A 22,664-nucleotide genomic window follows, 5' to 3' on the forward strand; every position below is an offset into this window, starting at 1 on the left:
CTTGTTTGTCAGACTGGGGTGGGCAGGCTGGAATACACAATCCTCTGCAGCCTGTTTACTTGAGCTGTAGTTTCACATGTACTCACATGAAGTGCCATCACTGACTGCTTTCACTTCCCATTCAAAATCCTTTCTTACACCCAGCCACTCTTATCATCTGGCAGATGAAGCAAGATTTTTTTCCTCCCCATTGCAGATCCATTATTTCTTAGCAACTGGGAATGTCAAGAAATTCTTACTCACTTCAAATTGTCCTTCCATTTGCTTTCCTTTTTATGTTGTCATAGTAACTGCAAGCTCCCCTGTTTATCCCCTCTCTTCTTGAGACACCGCTCCTTTGCTTTCCCTTGCAACCTGCTTCAGCGTGGTATTCTTTTTACCTGTAGCAGGCCTGTTACTCAGCTTATCTCTACTATCCAACTATTTTCTCAGCCAGTAACTACATGTTTTAGGATACTGTTGAGAAAATTCCTGCACTTTTTTTTTTTCCCCAGTTGTAGCCTCATTTTGGTTATCTTCGATGGCATCCAAGTGTTCTTCAGGACTCTAGTGGGTTTTTTTCAGCTGTTGCTCCAGGTCTTGGATCTTCTTTTTAAAGAGTTCTGACATGTGCTGTGTTAGGCAGTTATGGAATCTGTCGAAAATAATCTTGAGCATTACAGTAATACCGTTACTTGTACTACATTCCCAGAGCTCCTCTGCTTCTGTGTGTTAACCATAACTGTGCTTAAAACTGTAAAAAAAATACATCCTTGTGTCTAAATGCACACGAGATCTAGAAGATAAGTTTTTCAGGGTTAGGAGAAAGTCATACAAAATGGAATGAGCAGCTTTGTGTAGAATCAGGCTAGCTACTTTTTCCTTTTTTTGCTTTCTAACCCAAGCAGAAGGGTTCTTCTGGGATTTTGTTTATATGTTTATTTTAGCTTTCATGTTGGTCAAAATAAATTCTGACTTGAAAGCCAGATTTATGTTTGCTTTTGACTTTCTGCATTCTTAATTCATGGTGGAATTTCTGGTTTTGTTTTTGTGTGTGTGTGTTGTGGTTTTTGGTGGTGGTTTTTGTTTGTTTGGTGTTTTCCTTCTTCACTCTTTAGGAGGATACAGCAACTGGAAACCTCCAGTACAGTGTAAGCTTTACAACTATCTTAAGAGGATTGGATGTTTCTTTCTTCATCCACGTTGTGGTACCAGAAGAGAAGCAGCAGACTTTGCTCTCTGTCTTCATGTAAGTTAGTGCATGTTTTCTTTATTGTTGTGTTTCTGTACCCAGAGAAGAGTGACATGATATCTGCAATTGATGTTAATTACTAATTACAGATGATTCTTACATGGTTCTTACATTCTTTCGTTCTCACATGACTTCTATGTCCACTAAATAGTATGGAGGAGAGAACTGGAAAAAAGTGAAACTCATGGTTTGAGATAAAGGCAGTTTAATAGAGATAAAGTAGTAATAATAATGAATATACAAAACAAGTGTTGCACAATGTAATTGCTCACTACCTGCTAACCAATGCCCAGCCTGTCTCTGAGCAGCAGCCCCCAGCCAGCTTTCCCCCCGGCTTATATACAGAGCATGATGTCATATGGTGGGGAATATCCCGTTGGTCAGATGGGGTCAGCTCTTCCAGCTGTGTCCCCTCCCAACTTGTTGTGCACCCTCAGCCTCCTTGTTGGTGGGGTCATTTGAGAAACATGGAAAGCCTTGACTCTGTGTAAGCACTGCTCAGCAGTAACTGAAACATCAGTGTGTTATCAACTTCATTCTCATCATAAATCCAAAACACAGCACTACATCAGCTGATAGGAAGAAAATTAACTCTATCCCAGCCAAAACCAGGACAATCAGTTTGAGAAAACTACTTGAGAATCTAATTGCAAAACAGAGTTTGTATATTACATTACACTTAATGATTCTTAAAATGCTCTGCACAAATTACTTGGTTTATGTGGAGATGGTTCTGAAATCACAGAATCACAGAATCACAGAATGTTAGGGATTGGAAGGGACCTCAAAAGATCATCTAGTCCAATCCCCCTGCCAGAGCAGGAAAACTTAGGTGAGGTTACACAGGAAGGCGTCCAGGCGGGTTTTGAATGTCTCCAGAGAAGGAGAATCCACAACCCCCCTGGGCAGCCTGTTCCAGTGCTCTGTCACCCTCACTGAGAAGAAGTTTCTTCTCACATTTAAGTGGAACCTCTTGTGTTCCAGCTTGAACCCATTACCCCTTGTCTTACTGTTGGTTGTCACTGAGAAGAGCCTAGCTCCATCCTCGTGACACCCGCCCTTTATATATTTATAAACATTAATGAGGTCACCCCTCAGTCTCCTCTTTTGCAAGCTAAAGAGACCCAGCTCCCTCAGCCTTTCCTCATAAGGGAGATGCTCCACTCCCTTAATCATCTTTGTGGCCCTGCGCTGGACTCTCTCCAGCAGTTCCCTGTCCTTCTTGAACTGAGGGGCCCAGAACTGGACACAATATTCCAGATGAGGTCTCACCAGGGCAGAGTAGAGGGGAAGGAGAACCTCTCTGGACCTACTAACCACCCCCCTTCTAATACACCCCAGGATGCCATTGGCCTTCTTGGCCACAAGGGCACAGTGCTGGCTCATGGTCATCCTGCTGTCCACCAGGACCCCCAGGTCTCTTTCCCCTACACTGCTCTCTAATAGGTCATTCCCCAACCTGTACTGGAACCTGGGGTTGTTCCTGCCCAGATGCAAGACTCTACATTTCCCCTTGTTATATTTCATTAAATTTTTCCCCGCCCAACTCTCTAGCCTGTCCAGATCTCGCTGGATGGCAGCACAGCCTTCTGGCGTGTCAGCCACTCCTCCCAGCTTGGTGTCATCAGCAAACTTGCTGATAGTACACTCAATTCCCTCATCCAAGTCATTGATGAATATATTGAACAGTATTGGTCCCAGAACTGACCCTTGAGGCACTCCACTAGATACAGGCCTCCAACCAGACTCCGCCCCATTGATCACAACTCTCTGGCTTCTCTCCTTCAGCCAGTTTGCAGTCCACCTCACTACCCGATCATCCAGTCCACACTTCCTCAGTTTTGCCGTGAGGATGCTGTGGGAGACGGTGTCAAATGCTTTGCTGAAGTCAAGGTAGACCACATCCACTGCTCTGCCATCGTCAATCCACCTTGTTACGTCTTCATAAAAGGCTATGAGGTTGGTCAAACACGACTTCCCCTTGGTGAAGCCATGTTGACTGTCCCTGATGACCCTCTTATCCTTGATATGTCTTAAGATGGCACCAAGGATAAGGTGTTCCATCACTTTCCCAGGGATGGAGGTGAGGCTGACCGGTCTATAGTTGCCTGGGTCCTCCTTCTTGCCCTTTTTGAAGACCGGAGTGACATTTGCTTTCCTCCAGTCCTCAGGCACCTCTCCCGTTTCCCAAGACTTGGCAAAGATGATGGAGAGCGGTCCAGCAATGACTTCAGCCAGCTCCCTCAGCACCCTCGGGTGCATCCCATCTGGACCCATGGATTTATGGATGTCCAGATTGCTTAATTGCTCCCTAACCCAGTCCTCATCAACTGAGGCAGACTCCTCCATTGCCCTGCCTTCCTCTGGGGCCTCAGGGGTACGGGGCTCCTCAGGACAGCCTCCGGCAGAGTAGACAGAGACAAAGAAGGCATTCAGTAATTCTGCCTTCTCTGTATCTTCTGTCACCAGGGCACCCACCCCGTTCATCAGTGGGCCTACATTGCCTCTGGTGTTAGTTTTATCTGCCATGTATTTGAAGAACCTCTTCCTGTTGTCCTTGACCCCTCTCGCCAGGTTTAACTCTAAGGAGGCCTTAGCTTTCCTAGTTGCCTCCCTACATCCTCTGACAACAGCCTTATATTCTTCCCAAGTGGCCAGCCCCTCCTTCCATGATTTGTAAACCCTCCTCTTCCACTTGAGTTTGCCCAGCAGTTCCCTGTTTAACCACGCAGGTCTCCTGGCTCCCTTCCTTGACTTCCTGCGCGTCGGGATGCACTGATCTTGAGCTTGGTAGAAGCAGTCCCTGAAAGTTAACCAACTATCTTGGGCGCCTTTACCTTCAAGCAGCCTTGCCCACGGGATTCCCTCCAGCAACTGTTTGAAAAGGCCAAAGTCGGCCCTGCTGAAGTCCAGGGTTGCAATTCTGCTCGGTATTCTGCTCCCACCACAGGAGATTCTGAACTCCACCATCTCATGGTCACTGCAACCAAGGCAGCCCCCCACCTTTACTGCTTCGACCAGACCCTCCTTGTTAGCGAGGACGAGATCCAGCAGCGCACCTCTTCTAGTCGGCTCCTCCACCATTTGCATGAGAAAGTTATCGTCAATGCACTGGAGGAACCTCCTAGACTGAGGCTGGCTGGCTGAGTAGTCCTTCCAGCAAACATCAGGGTAGTTAAAATCCCCCATAACAACCAGAGCCTGTGACTGTGAGGCCACGCTCAGCTGCCCATAGAAGGCCTCATCAACTTCCTCACCCTGATCTGGTGGCCTGTAATAGACTCCCACAATAGTGTCACCCCTGCCAGCCTGCCCCTTAATTCTCACCCACAGACTCTCAACTCGCTCCTCAACCGCACCTGGACAGTACTCTGCTGCTTTTTATGAATGCTGAAATGCTGCTTTATGAATGCTGAAATGCTGCTTTTTATGAATTTGTTCCATACTCCATCTATACTGTTCTGGTAGCCGTTTTGTACATCTGTTATCATATGTATAGAATAAATGCAGCATCAAACTGTTGAAATAATACCTTTCATAGTGGTGTAAAGTGCATTGGACCATAAAAGTGGAGGTAAGTTGCTGCAGAAGGCTCTCTTACGGAGACCTGTCTTACAAAAAGCTAGGCAAACCCCACGAGATAAAAACATGATCTCAGGTCAACACTTGTCATTTGCTTCCGTACAGGCTGGTCGTCTGGATGAGCACCTGCCCAAGCAAATTCCTTTCACTATACTATCTGGAGACAAAAGCTTCCTGGAACTGGAAAATCAATTTAAGATGACCCAGCGGTCAGCTTGCATCCTAAATCCTCACCAAATTGATGGAGACATGATGTGTGCCTTGCTAAACAGCATTTCAGATACCACAAAAGGTAGAAAGTAAACATTAAACGCAATCTTTCCCGTCAACCAATAGCTCTTTCCAATAAAAGTATGCTTGTGCTGGTAACACAAGCTGTTGCTTGATGATGCTTGTATTGTAGTGGTATTTCAATGAAATACAGATCAGAAAATCAATTTGCCTGGGGGAAACTTTGAAACCAGACTTAATTAAGCATTTTTATTGGGCATAACAAACTCTGTCCTCCCCGTTTTCTTTATTATAGCAGGAGGAAAACTGTTGTTTTGGTCTGAAAGCTCCTTTCTAGTTAAAGAGAACCTGTTTAAAGCATTCTTGTGTGCATATTTGTCAATTTGTATTTAAATCTGCTTTGCTTGATTTGTTCTGGGTCTGAAACAAACATGAACCTGCTGAAGCATCATTATTTCCCAAAATGCCTCTGTGTTTTAACTCTGATTGTTCTCCTGGTTACTTCCAGTCACTAGATGAATGTCTTCACTGGCACATGGCTCCCACATCCATTTGGAGGAAAAATGTTGATGAAAGCTTTTAAGTTGTCTAGAATGCCATATACTAATTAATGGCACACTGAAACGATAACACTTTTTATATAGGGTAATCCAAAAGGTTTGAGCCAGCTCATTTTTGTGCAAAGGATAGCAGAGCTGAGTTTTAATACTTCTCAGTATTTTAAAAATACCATGAAGAAAAGTTTTCCTAGAAGACCTGACATTTCTTTCTAGACATGTTATTGCATTGCCTGGCTGCTTCTTGTGGTTTTAGGGGCTTGTAAATTCAGTGCATATTACAGAAAGTTGCTTCCGAATTAGTCCTAAACACCGCTAGTCTTGATGCAGGTGTATGAGAGCTGTCACATGGCGCTGCTGTCACACGGCACTGCTGTTCTACCAGGAAGATTGAAGCAGAGTGCTAGCACTGAATGGTGAATTGGCATCGATTAATTAAAAGGAAAAAGAAAGACAGAATAATTAAATGGTTTCCTGAAAAAAATGATCTGTGGTTAGCCGGAATTGATTTATGTGCTTCTGATACAGAAAAGGTGCTTACAGAATTTTCTGGCCACCCCAGATATTTTTCAGCTGGATTATGGAGATGTGATTCCCAGCCAGAAGCATCCATAGCAGTAAAATTTCTTGGTGAAGTTAATTACAGAACTGTCACTTTCACTAGTGCAGTTCATTTTGCACAAGGAGTAAGATGACATTTCTCCAGTTACCTGTAAAGCTACACATTGAATCATGGCATTCTTGCTATGAATGTTTTCTTTGTAGAGCATATTGAAATTCCTAGATTGAAAGACCACTCCTAATGTAATTATGGCTGTAAGGATATATTAATGTGGGAGGCTCTTTTTGCTTCAGGATCTTTGCATATCTTTGGGAGGAAGAGCTGGAAGAGAGCTGTAACTTGCAAGCAGTCAGTTTAAGTCAATGTAGCTGTAGGGGCTTCCTTTCTTGTACAGTTGTTTGTGCAACTTAACGATATGAGATGGCGAGGAGAGGGGAGTGACTGTTCTGCTACGTAAGTGTACTTCAGCTCCTTGCCTGCCTAGTTTTGCTAGTATAGCTTTATTCGCTGGGGTATACTGGCTCAGAGGTGATGGCTTCAATTTAACTCTTTTTTGTGTATACATTATACTCCAGTATTTTTTTTATATTGGTTTTGCTTTCAGAAGTTTCTTAATTTAAACCTTCGTTCGATGTCCTTTACTACATGAATATTTAATTTACTGTTAGGGCGATGGGCCCTACACCTTCACTTGCTGGCTGGCTGATCCTTGTGCATCCTACTTTAATTATGCATGTGGTTGCTATCTTAAAAAAAAAAAAAAAAAAAAGGCAACGTTGAGCAGGAAAGTGATGGAATTGTGCATGAGTCCTTTAGCTGTCCCTGGCAGATAAGTAAGGAACAGAATTATCTTGAGTCCTCCTGGGTCCCCTTCTCTGATCAGTGTCAGCAGGTGTGGACCCAGATAGCGAGAGCTGCCTTTGTCTCCTGTTCCTGGATTAAAACAGGACATTAGCAAATAATTGATAATACACCTGTGTTCACTGTGTAGTGGAATGATGTTGTTACGAAGAGTCTATGAAGTTTTTTTCGAAAAGATAAAGCCACTGTGTAATACACACTTCACTATGTGGCCCAGGAGCATCAGCAACATTTGCAAATCTTAGTGTGGCAAGAGCAGTATCAGAGGGCTGAGATGCGAAGTCATGCAATGTATCATACGCTAGTATAACCTGTTGTCCTCTTACAGAAATGCAGCTGAATATAAGGAACTCTAAACAAGAATTGCTTGCTTTGTGACTTTCTCAAGGCTATGTCTGTTGTCCTGGAGGGAGAAATAAGTGAGAAACAGGTACCACAGAGAATCGTGTTGAAAAATACACAACAGTTGTTGGTATTGGATGAGCTTTGAAATGCAAAAGCTATTTCCTTGAATCACCTTCACAGAGTTGTCATTAGCTTGTGAGCAGCTGAATTGTGTTTGGATTGTGGCAGCCTCTGACAGTTGCATCTTGTGAACTATTTTACCATGTCAGCAGAACTGCTGTGGGAACTGTGGTACATTCATTCATTTTAAATAAATAAAAGTACATGCATGTGTTGCAATAGGATATCAACTCTATGTGATATTGGGAGACCATCGGCTGTACTGGATGCATGAATTTCCTTTGGAATATGACAAGAGTAGGCAAGGCGTTTACTCTTTTATTTGCTGCTGCTAAACCTAGGTTCATAAATACAGAAGAGTGTGGGTGTTTTCTTTTGTACTGAAGATTCATGCATATTAGTTAAGTGGTTTGAGAAAGGTAGAAGAGTTTCCAGTGTCTCCCTCTGTCGTTCCTTTGCAAAGAAAAGTTTGTAGCATGCGGAAAACCATTATTCCCTTGTCTATGTCTTGACACTAGATACCTAGTCATGACAGTACTGCTACAGCTTATACTCTTAATGAGTGCTGGACAGTGTTGACGGCAAAGCTGATGGTAGGTTAGGGGTCCTCAGACCCATCTTGACACTGACAAGAAGGCCACAACTTCTTGGTTGACAAAAGTGATTTTTTGGGGGGGTAAGTTGATGGCTTTGGCTTAACTGTATTTATCACAGTCATATTCAAATGAGATCCTTTATTGACTAAGCTTTTTTTAACAATAAGAGGACCAAGATTTTTGGAATATTTCTTTTAAAGAGCCAGGCTGTCTTATGATTCTGTCAAAATCAATGGTCAATGACCTATTAGGTTCATTTCCACTGTACCCAAGTAAAGTTGTCAGCCTGCATCTTCAGTCTGCTACTATTGCCTGAAGTCTTTAAATACTATTGGATGCAGTTTCTATGAGCGTTTATATTTGGAAGAGCAGGAGTTTGGTTCATTTTGATGAATGCTGCTAAGCTTCCTAGCTCCCGCTATCCAAAAAAACTTTTGGTTTACATACAGCCAACAAAAGAATTCAGGAGGAGTTAAGAATTAATTTGCAGAAGAGATTGAGAATAATTGCTTGCCTTGCCAGTAGTCAAGTTGTTGTGGGTGTTGAGGTCCAATATGAATACCACATCTGACCCAGGTCTCTGCTTTTTCCAAGCCTTCAGTTAACACAGACCCCAGATGTCAGAAGGTGGGTCACAGCCTCCAGCCCCTGCCATCCAAAGGCTGAATGTGAAGGGCATGAGCATCTGCAGTGTGATGCACCATGAGTGAATGATAGTCGCTCTAGTGAGAACCTATTTCTTTATGTTGTTACTACAGTGGCCATAGCCTGTTGCAGTAGGGAGTGATAAGAAAGTCACTCTTAAGTTGTAGCCTTGTGTTTAGCTACAACAGGAAGTTATTATTGGCTTTGGTATGTCAATGGTATCTCTTGTGCATCTCTGAATATACATATATGCCCCAGGGAGAAAGTAATGTATTAAGACCTAAGATAATGAGTCTGAACAAGAATCGTAGCTGAGTGGATGAACTGGGAAGACCTCATCACTCAGTCCATACAAAAAGAAATCCTCAAGGTTTAGTTTAATCTGGTTGTGAATTTTAGAGGGGTTTCTAACATGAAGGTTAAATGAAAATCTGAGTGACCTCATGGTATTTGCGGCAGTTTCCAAAAAATGCAATTGGAAGATGATGAGGGATTGAGAGCTTCATTTTTAGTCATGCTACACTTGAATGAACAGACAAATGAGCAGCTATAGGGAGAGATACATAGAGCGAAGCTTTAGTTTGCAGGGAGGAAGAGAGGTCTTGTGCATTTGTGAACCCTCAGCAGGGAGCAGCTGTACTTGTATTTACAGATGATTTTACCTTAGTGAAGAAATAGAGATTAGAGCAGTAAGTGTTAGAGAGGAGTATGTTGGGAGAATCCTCCAGGGACATATTAAAGAAGGAATAAAGGAAAGGATCCTGGAAGCCAAGGAACAGTATTTTAAAGGCAGCATGATCAAACATACTGAATGTGATTGCTAATGAAGGTAAGGATAGGGTACTGATCTTAAGTTTTTGGCTAAGTAGTTACGAGGGTCCTGAATGAGGTAACTTCAGTGGTATTCTTAAGGGGTAGCACTTAACTTCAGCCATCAACTGTAAAAGGAAAAGGGTCAGTGGCTGGAGAGTTAAGTGTGATATTAATGTTGCCATACAGTGGGATGGGAAAGAGGCAGATGAGATTGGGAGTTACTGAAAAGACTAAAAGCACGAGCATTGTAGGAGAGAGAAGTGGAGCCAGGGTGTGAGACTGCACAATGTGTGAAGTGGTCGGGAGGTGTGTTAAGAAGTTGTGCAGCAAGTCGGGGGGACTAAGACTGGGAAAGGGAAATTGAGTCTCTGGTGAGACAGATGAACTGGTGAATTTCATGGAAATTATTATGGGGATGGTGGTAACTAGGGAGGTTGCAAGAGAAGAGGATCAGGTATAGGGGGGATAATGCTGAACCATGTAGGCAGCTAATCCAAATTCAAGCTGTGGCGCTTTGATGTCAGGACAGTGGGTGGCGCTTGCATTCTATGGAAGTTTAGCAGTCTCTTCCCAGAATAGGTTTCTATAAGAGACTCATGAAACGTCAATAAATCGCTATAATGCCTCCCATCTATAGGGTTAATCTTTCTGGTCTCTGAGCTCAATATTCATCCAGAATTTCCTTTCCTGTTGTTTTTTTTTGTTGTTATTGTTGTTCTTTCAGCAGGAATTTGGCACTACATAAGGATGATAGTGAGCAATAGGATTTATTTGAGAGAATAGGTACGGTCATAGTTTCTTAGCTGTTGTTTATTTAACAAAATGTACTAGAGAAGAGGCCATATCTTAAGATCTCTTGGCTGAGAAACCGAGCAGTTGCTTTTCCTCCGACCCCAAAGGAGTTGGGAGCTACAGAATGTGCTAAGTATTTTAACAAGAGAGACAGGACGTGCCTGATTTCTCCAAATTAAACACGCTCATTTACTCATCATGCGAAGATACCAGCAATACCAAGAGTATATGCTGATGAAGTGTGGGCTGGATGAGCAAGCCGTGAGGTGGATTGAAAACTGGCTGAATGGCCAAACCTGGAACATGGTTATAAGTGGCATGAAGTCCAGCTGGAGGCCAGTAACCAGCTGTGTAGCCCAGGGGTCAGTACTGGGTCTGGTCCAGTTTAATGTCTTCATTAATGACCTCTGTGGTGGGGCAGAGTGTACCCTCTGCAGGTTTGCTGATGACACAAAACTGGGAGTGGCAGCTGAGACACCAGAGAGTTGTGCTGCCATCCAGAGGAACCTTGACGGGGAGAAATGGGCTGACTGGAACCTCATGAAGTTCAGCAAAGAGAAGTGTACAGTCCTGCATCTGGGGAGGAACAACCCAGGGCACTGATAGATGCTGACCAGGGGTCAACCAGCTGGAAAACAGCTTTGCAGAAAAGGCCCTGGGGATCCTGGCAGACACCAAGTTGACCACAAGCCAGCAGTGTACTCTAATGGCTAAGGTGGCCAACTGTACCCTGGGCTGCATTAGGAGAACTGTTGCCAGCAGTTTGAGGGAGGTAATCCTTCCCTCTATCTAAAGTTCTGAGCTCCCCGGTAATATTCAAAAGCTGTCTGGACATAGTCCTGGGCAGCCAGTTCTAGGTGATCCTGCTGGAGCAGAGGGGCTGGACAAAATGACCTCCAGAGGTCCTTTCCAACCTCAGCCATTCTGTGATATTTGTATAGAGCAGATTGTTAACTGGGATCCAGGATCTCCTTTAGAGCAGAGTTCACTCACAGGGTACAGCCGTGCTACAAGCAACATCAGATCGAGGGCTGTGACCTGTCCCCGTGTGGAACAGCAGCCTGATGTCTTCTGACTTGAAAATGCATCTGTTCAATCAGTTGGCCTTTCGTTCTCTTTGGTTTATAAATGATGAGATCCACACTAATAGTTTGTGCTGTTTAGCCCCTAAAGGAAGCTGAATTCCTGTGTCCCCCCCCACTTATTTGTTGGAGCATTTCTGCCTAGGAAAGATGGCTGTTCTTCTGACTCTTACAGTCTTACTCCTGATTCCCATAGAGCCATATCAGAACACCTTAAAATTCTCGTCTCTAGTGCTTTTGTGCCTTTAGACTTTGTGTAGAGTTGGGGAGTGTGGGGGCAGGGGAGAACACTGAGCACAAGCATAACCATGGTTTTGGTTTTGGATAAGGAAAGTCTTAGTATAATTTGAGATACTGACAAGCCTTTGCGTGAAAAGCTCCTAAATAAGATTTGGCTCTTTGTTAGCCTCTTAATAAGTTAACTTTCACCAACTCACACATTTCGGAGAATCCAGTAATGGCCTTCATGGGAAGTTGAATGTGCATTAATACAGTTGGGTAGAGGGGAGAGAAGTCTTGAAAATAATGACTAGTGAAGGTGGAATGTAGCTCATAAGACTTTTAACATGCTTCATAACCACATCTGACTGCGCTAATTTTTTTTTTCCCCTCAAACTAACAGAAGATCATCAGTACTAATGGTTTTCAAATTTCATACTTCCTGGCACTGGAATGGTCTTGTCTTAAACTATGCTTTAAGCAAACCTGTTCGCTGTGATGTTACAACTATCAGGAATATTTAGTTATTGCATATCAGGTGCAGTGACAAATCATGGGGCAGGCAGCTTGTTTGGGGAAAAAAAAAAGTTTAAATTGTTTTGCATGTCAGTTTGCATATGCATCTGTTCCAATATGAGTGGGTACCCCGTGTTATTACAGTGGTGTAATTAAGGTGGTGTGACTAGCAAAATATTTTGACAAGATGAGGCCTGCATTAATACATAAGATGAATCCTAAGCTTTCTTAATGAACTAAAATAATAATTCTGCCTAGCAATCCTGTTTTAGCATTCATAACCATCGTCATTAACAGTAAAGTCAGCTTAGCTGCTGATCTGCTGTATTCTGAGAAGTGAGTGTCAGGTCGGGCCATTGCGTGGGTGGGAGAAGCCAGGAGAAAGCAGGACAGTGCTGTCCTCTGATGGTGTGTCAGAGGGTTGCCATCATGGCTGCTTCTGTAGTCAATGCTAACTGACTCTGTAACCAGTTCCAGGAAAGTTGGTGGCTTTAGACAATATCTGAAAGAAACTCCTGGATTTCTGGCTACTCCTGTCCTCTGCTGTTTAACCATCCATGCAAGATGACGACAATCAGAGGGGTATTGCCTTGCCCCTTTGCCAGCATCTTCAGTCAAGTTGCATACCCATCCCCCCCACCCTTCAGAAAAGTGCTCTTAATGCACTTTTATTTGAAATGGTAGCAAACCAGTGACTCTTTTGTACTGTGCCTTACTGCTCACAAGAACTCAGTTCTTCCATTATACTTATGCCAAGAAACGACTAAGGGAGTGATTGTTTCAACCATTACACCTGAGTCTGAGATGTCTTCTAGGCTGGGAGACTTATTAAAAGGATGGTTAATAGGGCAGAAGCCACTTGTGCAAAGCCTTTTCTTTGCACTTCTGCATTCCTTTCATAAGTGACTGTAGTGATATTTTTATGGGTTGTGTGGATTTTTCTTTCTTTTGCTTTATTTGCTTTGGAAGATGATGTAAAAAAATAGTATCTCTTCTGCCCAGAGATAGTAGGCAGCTCCAAAAAGAATTCACAGTCAGTTTGCCAAGTGACTGGAGAAAGACCACTTTAACTACAGTGTATATCCAGCTATTTCTGGCATCTTTGTGGGCTCCCGATCTCTGTTTGATACCAGCTGTTGGAGTTCATATTCCTGGAATTGGGAAAGTCAGCAAACGAGGTATATGTGTCAGAGACTTGAAAATAAATTTTAGAAAGTGTACGTGTCACGTTGAAGTACTAACTTGGGTCATTCAAAATGCCAGAAGTCACACAGTCAGTAAACTAGATGCCCATATCGGAATGTTCTTTGCCAGTAAACATAATCAGAAATATATTGAAGTACTAATAAATGTGATGACTTTGAGGGAAGTGCTTCTGTTGATGTGACCGTAGGTGACCTAGTTGATTGTGAATACTACAAGGCCTCATTACAGAGACCATCTCCCAAAATAGCAACAGCCTGTAGCAGGAGAACAAATACATCATGTGACTCCTTGACTTATTTTTTTAACCTATAGTTTACTGAGACTTTCTTTAAAACAAATGAAAAACAAAAAACCCCCTTAGGTACACCAGTCTCTACTAGACACTTCAAAACAGAGCTGTCGTTCTGGAGCTGGAAACCAGCCTCATGAAGAGCATTATTTAGCAAGGGAAGGGTTGGGGGAGTTTTAGCTGGGCTTGGCTGTGATGGGTTAGCAGATTAAACTAAGTGCATCAACTGTTTTCCTCTGTGAGAGCTGAACAACATCTGCTGAATTGCGCTGCTCAGTTGAGTTATAGCACTCCACTGGTCACAGGGAGTATTCAGGCAACAAAGTACAGCTAAGATCATGTGTAGGCAGAGACACGCTGTAGCACTTCTTCCCGTAATTAAATCCTTGAAATATTTTGTAGAAAGTGCGTAATGTCTTTTTGTAATAACTGAATATTACAAAAAAGCAAATGCAGTAGATAGTAGCTTCTGCCCCTGTTATTTCTTGTTACTGCTTTAAAATAATTGAAGCAGTCTGCCTCTAGATTTTGGGGAGAAAGGTAGCTGAAAAATAACTCTTATCTCTTGAGTTAGTGTCTTAAACTACTAATATAATGTATTTTTTATCTCGATTTTTCAGATCATAACAAGTGTATTTCTTCAAATCCAGCCTACAATGTTGTTACAGTAAGAGAAATGCAAGAGGGGACTGTTAACTTTTTTTTTATTAGAAGCAACGTGTAATTTCTGTTTCATTTGTGCATTTAAGGTTCAGATAGTGAAGAGGATGAAGAGATCAAACTAACAATGAAGAGGAGCTTAGAAGAAGCAAAGAAACAGGAAGGTCTGTTAATTTTCACTTCTCTCTGTTCAGGAGTGCTATTAATTATGGAAGATACAGAAGTTAAACTTGAAATCAGTTTTGTGGCAAGTGACCTCTTAGGAATACTCCACAAATTATGCTGGACAATCTTTAATAGTTAAGAACACTGTGAGTTATAAATAAAAAATAATTTCCTAACCTCAAAAGTATGTCAGCAGACACAAAATCGGTGTCATTAGTGCAGCACAGGGTATTATGCAATTAAAGACTTGACTGAGCTCACTTTGTACCGCTTTAATATGACTGTATTGACTTGGAACAGAATACCTACTAAATAGCTGAACTTCTGAACAAAAGTTCAAAATCAGGTATTCTTTCTCAGCAAAGCACTCTGGTCTCCTAAAAGAGCTGTAGATGTATGTGCAAGTTTGAATCAGCAGTACAACTGTCTGCTCACATCATATCTTACCTTATTTGAAATTGTTTTCATCCTTTTGTTGTTGTGCGTAGTGGTGGTGTTCATACAATGTAGTCACTAGTTTTTTGTGACAGACAACAGTGCACTTTGAAATGAATTTATTGTTTAAAGGCTGGACTCTGCCCTTCCACCTGATAGAAATCAAACAAACTAAAAAAAAAAAAAATCAAATTATTTGTACAAGGTCAGTGATAAAACTGGTAACTGAATCTTATATTCCCAGAATTTATTCAGTTATACATTTAACAACTGTTACTAAATATTGTTATTAAATGCCCAACATATTAATCTGCAGTCCTGAGAGTGTGCTGTGCTCGGCTCCCCCTGGCACTGGGTGTTGCCGTCAGGGGCAGCAGTGGCATTTAGTGCATACGAGAGGCAAAAAAAAAAAGCAAGTGTAGGAGGCAGAAAAAGCTGCTTCAGTAGTTGCAAGGAGTTCATATATATAGGATGTCCTTGTGTCCTCCTAAAGCAGAAGATGCATAATTCAAGGATGGCAATTTTTCTAAAAGCTGCTTTATTTTTTCCAACAATATCCTTGGTATTAATATTTACTGTACATATAAGCCTTGTCTAACTTATGATATTTAATTCACTAACACCAAACAGTGCCCGCAACAACCTAAATGTAATGCAGAAACAGAGTTTCTTTTTGAGTACTACAAAAGGTGTTTAAGAAAGGTTGTTAACAAGTCAGATGAGTGCAGCATAGTCTTCTTCCGCACCAGCAAAAATGTTACAGCCCTGATCTAGACTGATTTTCCTGTTGATGTGACTTCTCTACTTCTCTCCGGCTTTCCTGGTAAGAGTGATGACAGTGGTGCCAAGTCAGAATGTACATACAGGAATATCTATTGATAAGGAACTGGAATGAAAATACTGAAACCTCTCTGCTTGTTTTATGTGTCTGTATTCTTTCTTGTAATACATTCATTGTTTTTCTTGGTGCATACATATCGGTTCTAATCTTGGTAGTGTTATGCATTATACTTTTAAACTAATCATTGGGCTGCCCCTAGTTAATATGGTGGAAGGTCGTAGGGATTGTTCCTATATTTCTGAAGTGTTGAAAAGACAGCATAAGATGGAAGGAGGGAAAATACTTTCATTCTGTTTCTCCACCTTTTTTTGCAGTCTACTGACATGGCCCACAGAAGTAATTTGTCGCTTTATGTAGTAATGTGAATATAGTTGTGTTTATGACTAGTTACCAACCATAGTTTGAGATTATAATAGGGGTTTTGTATTTATACAGAGCAAGATGCAGAATTGGAAGAAGCTATCAAGAGAAGCCTTGAGGAAATGTAAATGAAGATACTTCAGTACACTAACACCATGTCATCAGAGCTGCTCACAAAAATGGAAGCTTGTTCATCTATTTACAAAGGTTCAGAAATACCACTTCAAAAACACCTCTGTATCTTGAATTGTTAGATTAATAACCTAATGTCCTGTCCTCTCTCACGCTGATGAACAGTTTATGGATATCCTCTGCAATATGTTGTATATTATAAAAATAAATTTTTAAGCCTTTGTATATTCTGTTTCTAGCGGGTGATGACTAAGTCTCTCCAGTCTAGCTGTATAAATTGTTGCCTAATTAGTAGGCTGGTCTTACTAGGTATTTTGGAGTTTTCAGTTGTTGTTTTGGGTTTGTTTGTGGGGGTTTTTTTGTGTGGGTGGGGTTTTTGTGGGGTTTTTTTTGTTCTTGTATTCTTGTATTTTTCTGTCACAAAATGTCTTTGCCTTTATTTACTTTTTTCATGTGGTCTTTGCAACAGATAAAGTAATAAACTCCAATTATCTCAGATTTGCCTACCTAATGCTGTTATAAAGAGAAGCTTAGATCCCAGGTTTATAAATTGAACGTATGGCCTAACTTGCCTGTGGCCAGTCTCGCCTCATAGAATGTAATTTTGTCAGTGTCTTGTTTGTTACAGATGTCAGAATCAGAACCACAGGCTGTACAGTTAGTTTGTTAGCTTTATTTTTATAAACGCATATGTTTTTTCAACAGTAGCACGGTAGAGTGTTGGGTTTGATGGCTTAAAGTTTGATGGGTTGGGTTCCTCACCCTGATCTGAGGCTGAAACAAGTTTTTAAGGGAACAGAAGCTAAAACTTTCTAGTTCCTGTTTTGGATAGATGTGAGAGAATTTAAGCTGTATTATTCCTACATACTATTGTCTTTGCTCCCTTGTGTTCATGAAGAGGTAGCCTTGGATAAATTAATGTAAATGTGTTAATTATTTTTGTACTGTTCTTATTTTAAGATGTACAATTTCTGTGTTTAAAATTGCTATCTCTGCCACCTTTTTCAGTTCCTTCATTTAAAACTAGCTATGCAAGCTGTCCAGCTTTACCAGCCTATTATACTTCAGTATATACTGCTGTCAGTAAGTAACAAATCTCGATGTAATAAAATGCCAGCTTGATATTTTATTATTACTCATTAGCCTGTGAGTTTGCTTATAACTGCTGTAATTCTAAATATTTGTTATGCAAGCAAATACTTTTTGTGGAGAGTAAGACAAGGGGAAGGCTACATTTTTCTCACTCTGGATTCCAGGGAGTCAGAATAACTATAGCTGTGTGTCATCATGGTTGGAAAAGCTGGAAAACTGGCACTGGTTTATTTCCAGTCATGATTCTGTTTGTTTGGGTTTTGGTGGTTGTTTTGTTGGGTTTTTGTTTGTTTGTTTGGGGTTTTTTTTGTTTGTTTGGGGGTTTTTTGTTTGGGGTTTGTTTTGTTTTGTTTTTTGGTGGGGGGGTTTTGTTTTTGTTTGGTTTTCTGTTTTGTTTTTTCTCAGTGCAGATCATAAAGTTGCAAATTCCTTTCAACTTGAGAAAGTTCTTTGCTTAGCTCAACGAGTGTTTAAAACCTGTGTAGATGGTCATCTCCAGGGTCTGCTATGTTAGATTTTGATCATGTGCTTTATTTCTCATAATATTTCAGTTCTGTCATAAATGTACAGTTTTTTTTGTACCTGATGGGCCAGTCAATTGCATTAAAAAAAGGGGCCATGTGTGCACACATTCTCTATACTTTGAGCCCCAGTAACTAAACACATTGTGTTGGCCTCCTCATCTGCTTACCAAAATAAGTAGCAAATCCCAACCACTGCTTCTGTGGCTTTTATAGAACAGCTGGAGTTCTAGTCTCTATTCATGTTAAAATTAGTCTCCAGAATTATTGATGTTCTGAAATTTGTCCTCATTTCTTTCATCTCTTCGAGGTTAACTTTGAAATTTTTCTTTGGAAAGTTTTCTGCCATCACAGGCTTGAGATACTTTTGTTTCCAGAAAACAAAATTGGATTGTTAAAACACTGCATGTACTGACTTGTTAGCAGCATCTCATGGTATTGCAGCTTCTTCTTCAGCTGGAAAAGGTGTCTTGTAAATGGCTGTGTTTCAGAATTTAATGTTTCTGGCTGGGGAGTCTTGTTTAACTGGCTGTAATTTTTGAGGTTAGTCCTGTATATGCTGAGAGGTTTGTCTGTGTTTACAAGCACAACTCACCTGTTAAAAGAAGCTTGCCCAGCATCCTTTACCTTTGTTCTATAAGTGATTTGTCCAGTCCTTTTTAAGAGACTTTGCTTTTGTGGTGATGTTGGAGTTGACCATTAGTCTAAAGTAATCCTGTTTGCTTTTTTGGATTTATCTTTAATGAGGAAAAAGTCTAGTCTCCACCTGGCTGCCACCAGCTGTTTGTTAATGCTTTCATTTCCATATGGTGCATGCGTAACTTTTACAAAACTGAAATCATGACAAGTTGAGATTGGTACAAGGCTCTTACCTCTTTGGTGCTCTGTGTGCCATATTCCTTCATATCAAACAAAACCCCCCTTGCGGTCATATTCAGAGATGAGATGCCAAATAAGTCAGTGCAACTATTCTGAAAGTCACTGGAGCACTAAAATACCATGCCTGCCTGATTGCTTCTGTAGTTTAATAATATAAACTTTTTTTTTTTTACTTGAGATTGGCTTACTGTAAGTTACTTGCTTTATATATGGTCTTGGGTGGTGGGTTCATTTCCTTGGCTCTTCAAGGTATACAGAAATGACCACTACTGTCCCTGTAACAGTCACAGAATGCAAACCTTTACTGAATCTTTACCAAATATGGTGAAGTTTATAGAGGTATGAAGTTACACCATCTTCTTTCTTAAAAGGAAAGTGTTCTATCATCTGTGTGTGCTGTCCTAGCAATGTTTACAGTGACTGCTGTAAATTGGAAGGAGGTGAGGGAGATGGATGATGAATTGTTTCAAAGTTAATTTAGAGAAATTGGCTGACATTAATACAAATCAATACAAATACTGACGTTCTGGCAATTCTTTCCAGCTAAGTAGCTTTAAAATAAAGTCTGCATCCGCGTATTTCTTTGCTTCTAAACCTCCTTAGGTTTCCTGTAGGAATTCTGCATTCGAGTGGTTTAGAGCTCAGTTGTAACAGTCCACATCAAATAATATGACCCGAGTTATTATAAAAGTGGATGTAAACAAGTTAGAAAACTTACAAGTGGCAAGCACATGAGAAGCGTGTACTCAGATGGCAAAGCTCTGCGTGCTTGGAAATTCAATGTAAAGTTCACTTTGTAGATCTGTGCAAGTTCACTTTCACTGACTGTAGTATCTTAATTTTTAGGAGTCCTTCCATTTGTTTTTTTGCTCAGAGCTCCTTTGACAATCGGCTGAACATCTGCAGCTGTACAGAATTCACTGGCTCATTTACCAGGCAGTTTTCCTCTCCATGAGAACGAACTGCTGCGTGCCCCGAAATGGTCATACCAGCTTTCAGATTGCTGCTGTGATAGAGGACTTCAGACTCCTGACAGGCTTGGGACCTCAGGGCTTGCCTACACAGTAAAAAGACTGCGACGTGTCCAGGCAAACCCAGGGCTAGCTGTAATTATCGTTGGTAACAATAGCAGCAAAGACACCGTAGCACAGGTTCAGCCAGTGCTGAGTGAGGGGGCAGCCTACTGTGAAAGCAGGTATGTATTTGGATTGAAAACTTGATCGAAACTTGCCTTGGCCCATCTTTACTGCTCGTCATGCTGTCAGGGAGACTGCAAGCTGGCTGTGGTTGGCTGGCCCAAGCCATGGTTGCGTCCTTCTGCGAAGTATGGGAATGGCTTGTGTTTCCATAACACCTGTGCCTAAAGAAGGTTCTTTGGATGGATTTCCTGTAGTTGAAGGGAGGGAAATAATCCAGCATGGCATTTCTTGGGTGTGGACTTTCTCTTTGATCCTATTCCATGACGGCTCATGTATAAGCGTTAGGGCATGTGACAAGGTGTGTATTGGGGTTTGGAATATGGCAAAGCTGGAACTAAGGTGCTGTTTAGCAATATGACAATTTGTAGTGCTTGTGGTATAGATCATCTCCTTGGCTCTGGGACTTCTACAGCTACATCAGACATCCAGGGCCTGGGGAAGTTGCTGTTTCTGCTATTTCAGGGGACCTTGTGCATGTGAATTAGACTCTGGATGTTACTGTGTTTGCAGTGGCACACACTTTTTACAGTGCTGTAGTTTAAAATGAGAGCCTGCGGCTTCACTGCTGAGGCAGGAGTGCAGAAACCATGAGATGCACACCCACCCTCTCCTCATGTGCTTCTCTGTGGTGCCCACAGCCAGAGCAGGGCTGTGCAGTCCCTGTGAACACAGCTGTGGAGAAGAGGGGGACACACGTTGGGCAGCATCCCTCACTCGGCCATCACCCCTTATTCACCACAGAATGCAAGGAGGAGGATGAAATATCTTTTTCAGACATGAAGGCCCTTCCTCCTCCCTTTGCTTTGTGGCCCTGAAGGACCTAATTCTCACCTTTTGAGTCCTCAAACTTCTTGTCCCAACTGAGCTGTGAGCCACTTCCCTTTCTCCAGAGATGGACTCCTGTCTTCCCAGATGTCTGTTATTCTGGAAAAGTGGTGACAACTGCCCCTGTATGTACCTCAGCAGGAAAGAGCGCAAAGGGAGCAATGGACACCTCAGGAGAGCAGGAAAAACAGTTTTCATGCTCCTTCCAAGTTTCTAAATGGGAAAATATCCTGGGTTGCATAGGGAGCAATGTCAAGGCTTGTTCCAGAAGACCATTTTTGCTTCTAACCTGTATTTTTGTTTAATAGTTTGTGCTGTTCTCACTTTCAGGGCAAAATGCCATTTTGTTGTCAAAGAGGGTAAGTCACATATATGTTTGGACACAACAACTACAGTGCTTCTGTGCCTCTGTCTCGTTGCAGCTGCTACCTGTGTGGCTTAAAACCCTGTGCAAGGAAAAAAAAATGTTCAAAACCATTCAGCTAGTTTGATTTCTTCTTTTTAAAGCCAACCTGATACTTGATAAATTGGCATGGGAAGAACAGAAAGATCCTAGGCACAAATGGCTGCAAACTGCATGTCATGGCTACAAATGGTTTCTGTTTGCAGATATTTGTGGTGGGAAGCGGTTTTTAATTATCTTTACAAAGACCATAGAGAGATGGATGGAACAATTGTTCAAATAAACTTATTTCCATGAGCTCACAGGCAACAAGCCTTACTTATCCAACTATGTAAAATGAAAATATAGGCAATTAATTTAATGAGAGCACTTGGGACATGATATCATTCTGAATGGACAAGCCTGAGAAAATGGGTATTTTGAATCACAACAGGATAGGCATACAAAACAGTATCCCTGTGCAACAAAATCCCTCTTAGCAGAGTGCCAAAAATTGGTCTGTTAGCGCCAAGCACTATTTGCCCAAACCTGGACTTTCGGGATAGGCAAATTCCTTTTTAAATACTCACAGTAGTGGCATGTAGAGCTTATGTGTGACTTGAATTGCTGGAACCAACACTCCCAGCAGGAACCTGGAGCACAAGAGGTTTCTCTGTCAGTTATTTAAGTCGGTACGGTGGGCGCTTGTGAGAGTGAAGGTACCACTTTGTACAGTCAAGTTAAACACCATCTCGGAACAAGTCATTACCAGATGTAGATCCACTACATTAGCTGCCGTGAAATAGATATGTTTTTTTCTTTTGACATAGAAAGAGAACATCGAACAATATTATTTTTCATAAGCCTTTTTGTATTATCTTGGACATTAAAGTTGGTAGAACAGTTTCTCTTCTGTAGGTGGCCAGAGGGCTCTTAGAGTTGGCATCGGAAAGATGTGCCAGCAGTGGCAGTATCTCAAGTATCCTGCTTTGTGGAATGATGTTCTGCTTACAATAAGGACTGTCTGTCGTTTAGCGTTCTCCAGCTTTTCTCTCCTCTCAAACAGGCTTCTGGATTTTTAAAGCGTTTTGTTATCCTCTTCCACTTTCCTGCATTTTCAGGTGTTTCAGCTTTGTAGCTCACTTTTTTGATAGCTTAATATAAAAACAACAGTTGGGGGGGTGGGTGGCGTTTTTCTTCCTTTCTTGAATGAAAAAGCAAACCAATGACGCACCCCCACAGCACAGTTTTGAAAGGTATTCCTCATGCTAACGGCTGCCATCTCAAACGAGGTTCATGGGGACTGAAAGCCTCGTTCTCCTCCTTAGCTTCTGCTCATGCTGCCTGTGTCACGGAGGGGGCCGGGGCAGCTGAGGGCTCCGGGGGAGCCGCGGCGGCGCTGCCCGGCGCCGGGTGCGTGCGGCCGGGCCCCGCTCTCGGGCACCGCCGCGGCGGAGGGTGACCCGGAGCGGCTTCAGTCCCCTCGTGTGGCCCCTACCCCCGGCTCGCTGCTGAATTCCGCCCGC

At 42.0% G+C, this 22,664-nt stretch overlaps 1 protein-coding gene across 1 annotated transcript in view; it reads left to right on the top strand.

Annotated features, from left to right (window-relative positions):
* The window catches only part of ZNF451 (zinc finger protein 451), a 40,683-nt gene extending 23,281 nt beyond the window's left edge, over nucleotides 1–17,402 (top strand). The window contains exons 12-15 of the mRNA XM_065632315.1: nucleotides 1,098–1,228; nucleotides 4,919–5,105; nucleotides 14,397–14,471; nucleotides 16,184–17,402. Coding sequence (XP_065488387.1) covers nucleotides 1,098–1,228; nucleotides 4,919–5,105; nucleotides 14,397–14,471; nucleotides 16,184–16,236 — 446 coding nt within the window. The 3' untranslated portion in view covers nucleotides 16,237–17,402. The remainder of the gene's footprint in view (nucleotides 1–1,097; nucleotides 1,229–4,918; nucleotides 5,106–14,396; nucleotides 14,472–16,183) is intronic.
* The last annotated feature ends 5,262 nt before the right edge of the window (nucleotides 17,403–22,664 follow it).

This window comes from Caloenas nicobarica, chromosome 3 (genome assembly GCF_036013445.1).
Source record: "Caloenas nicobarica isolate bCalNic1 chromosome 3, bCalNic1.hap1, whole genome shotgun sequence".
Taxonomy (NCBI): Eukaryota; Metazoa; Chordata; class Aves; order Columbiformes; family Columbidae; genus Caloenas; species Caloenas nicobarica.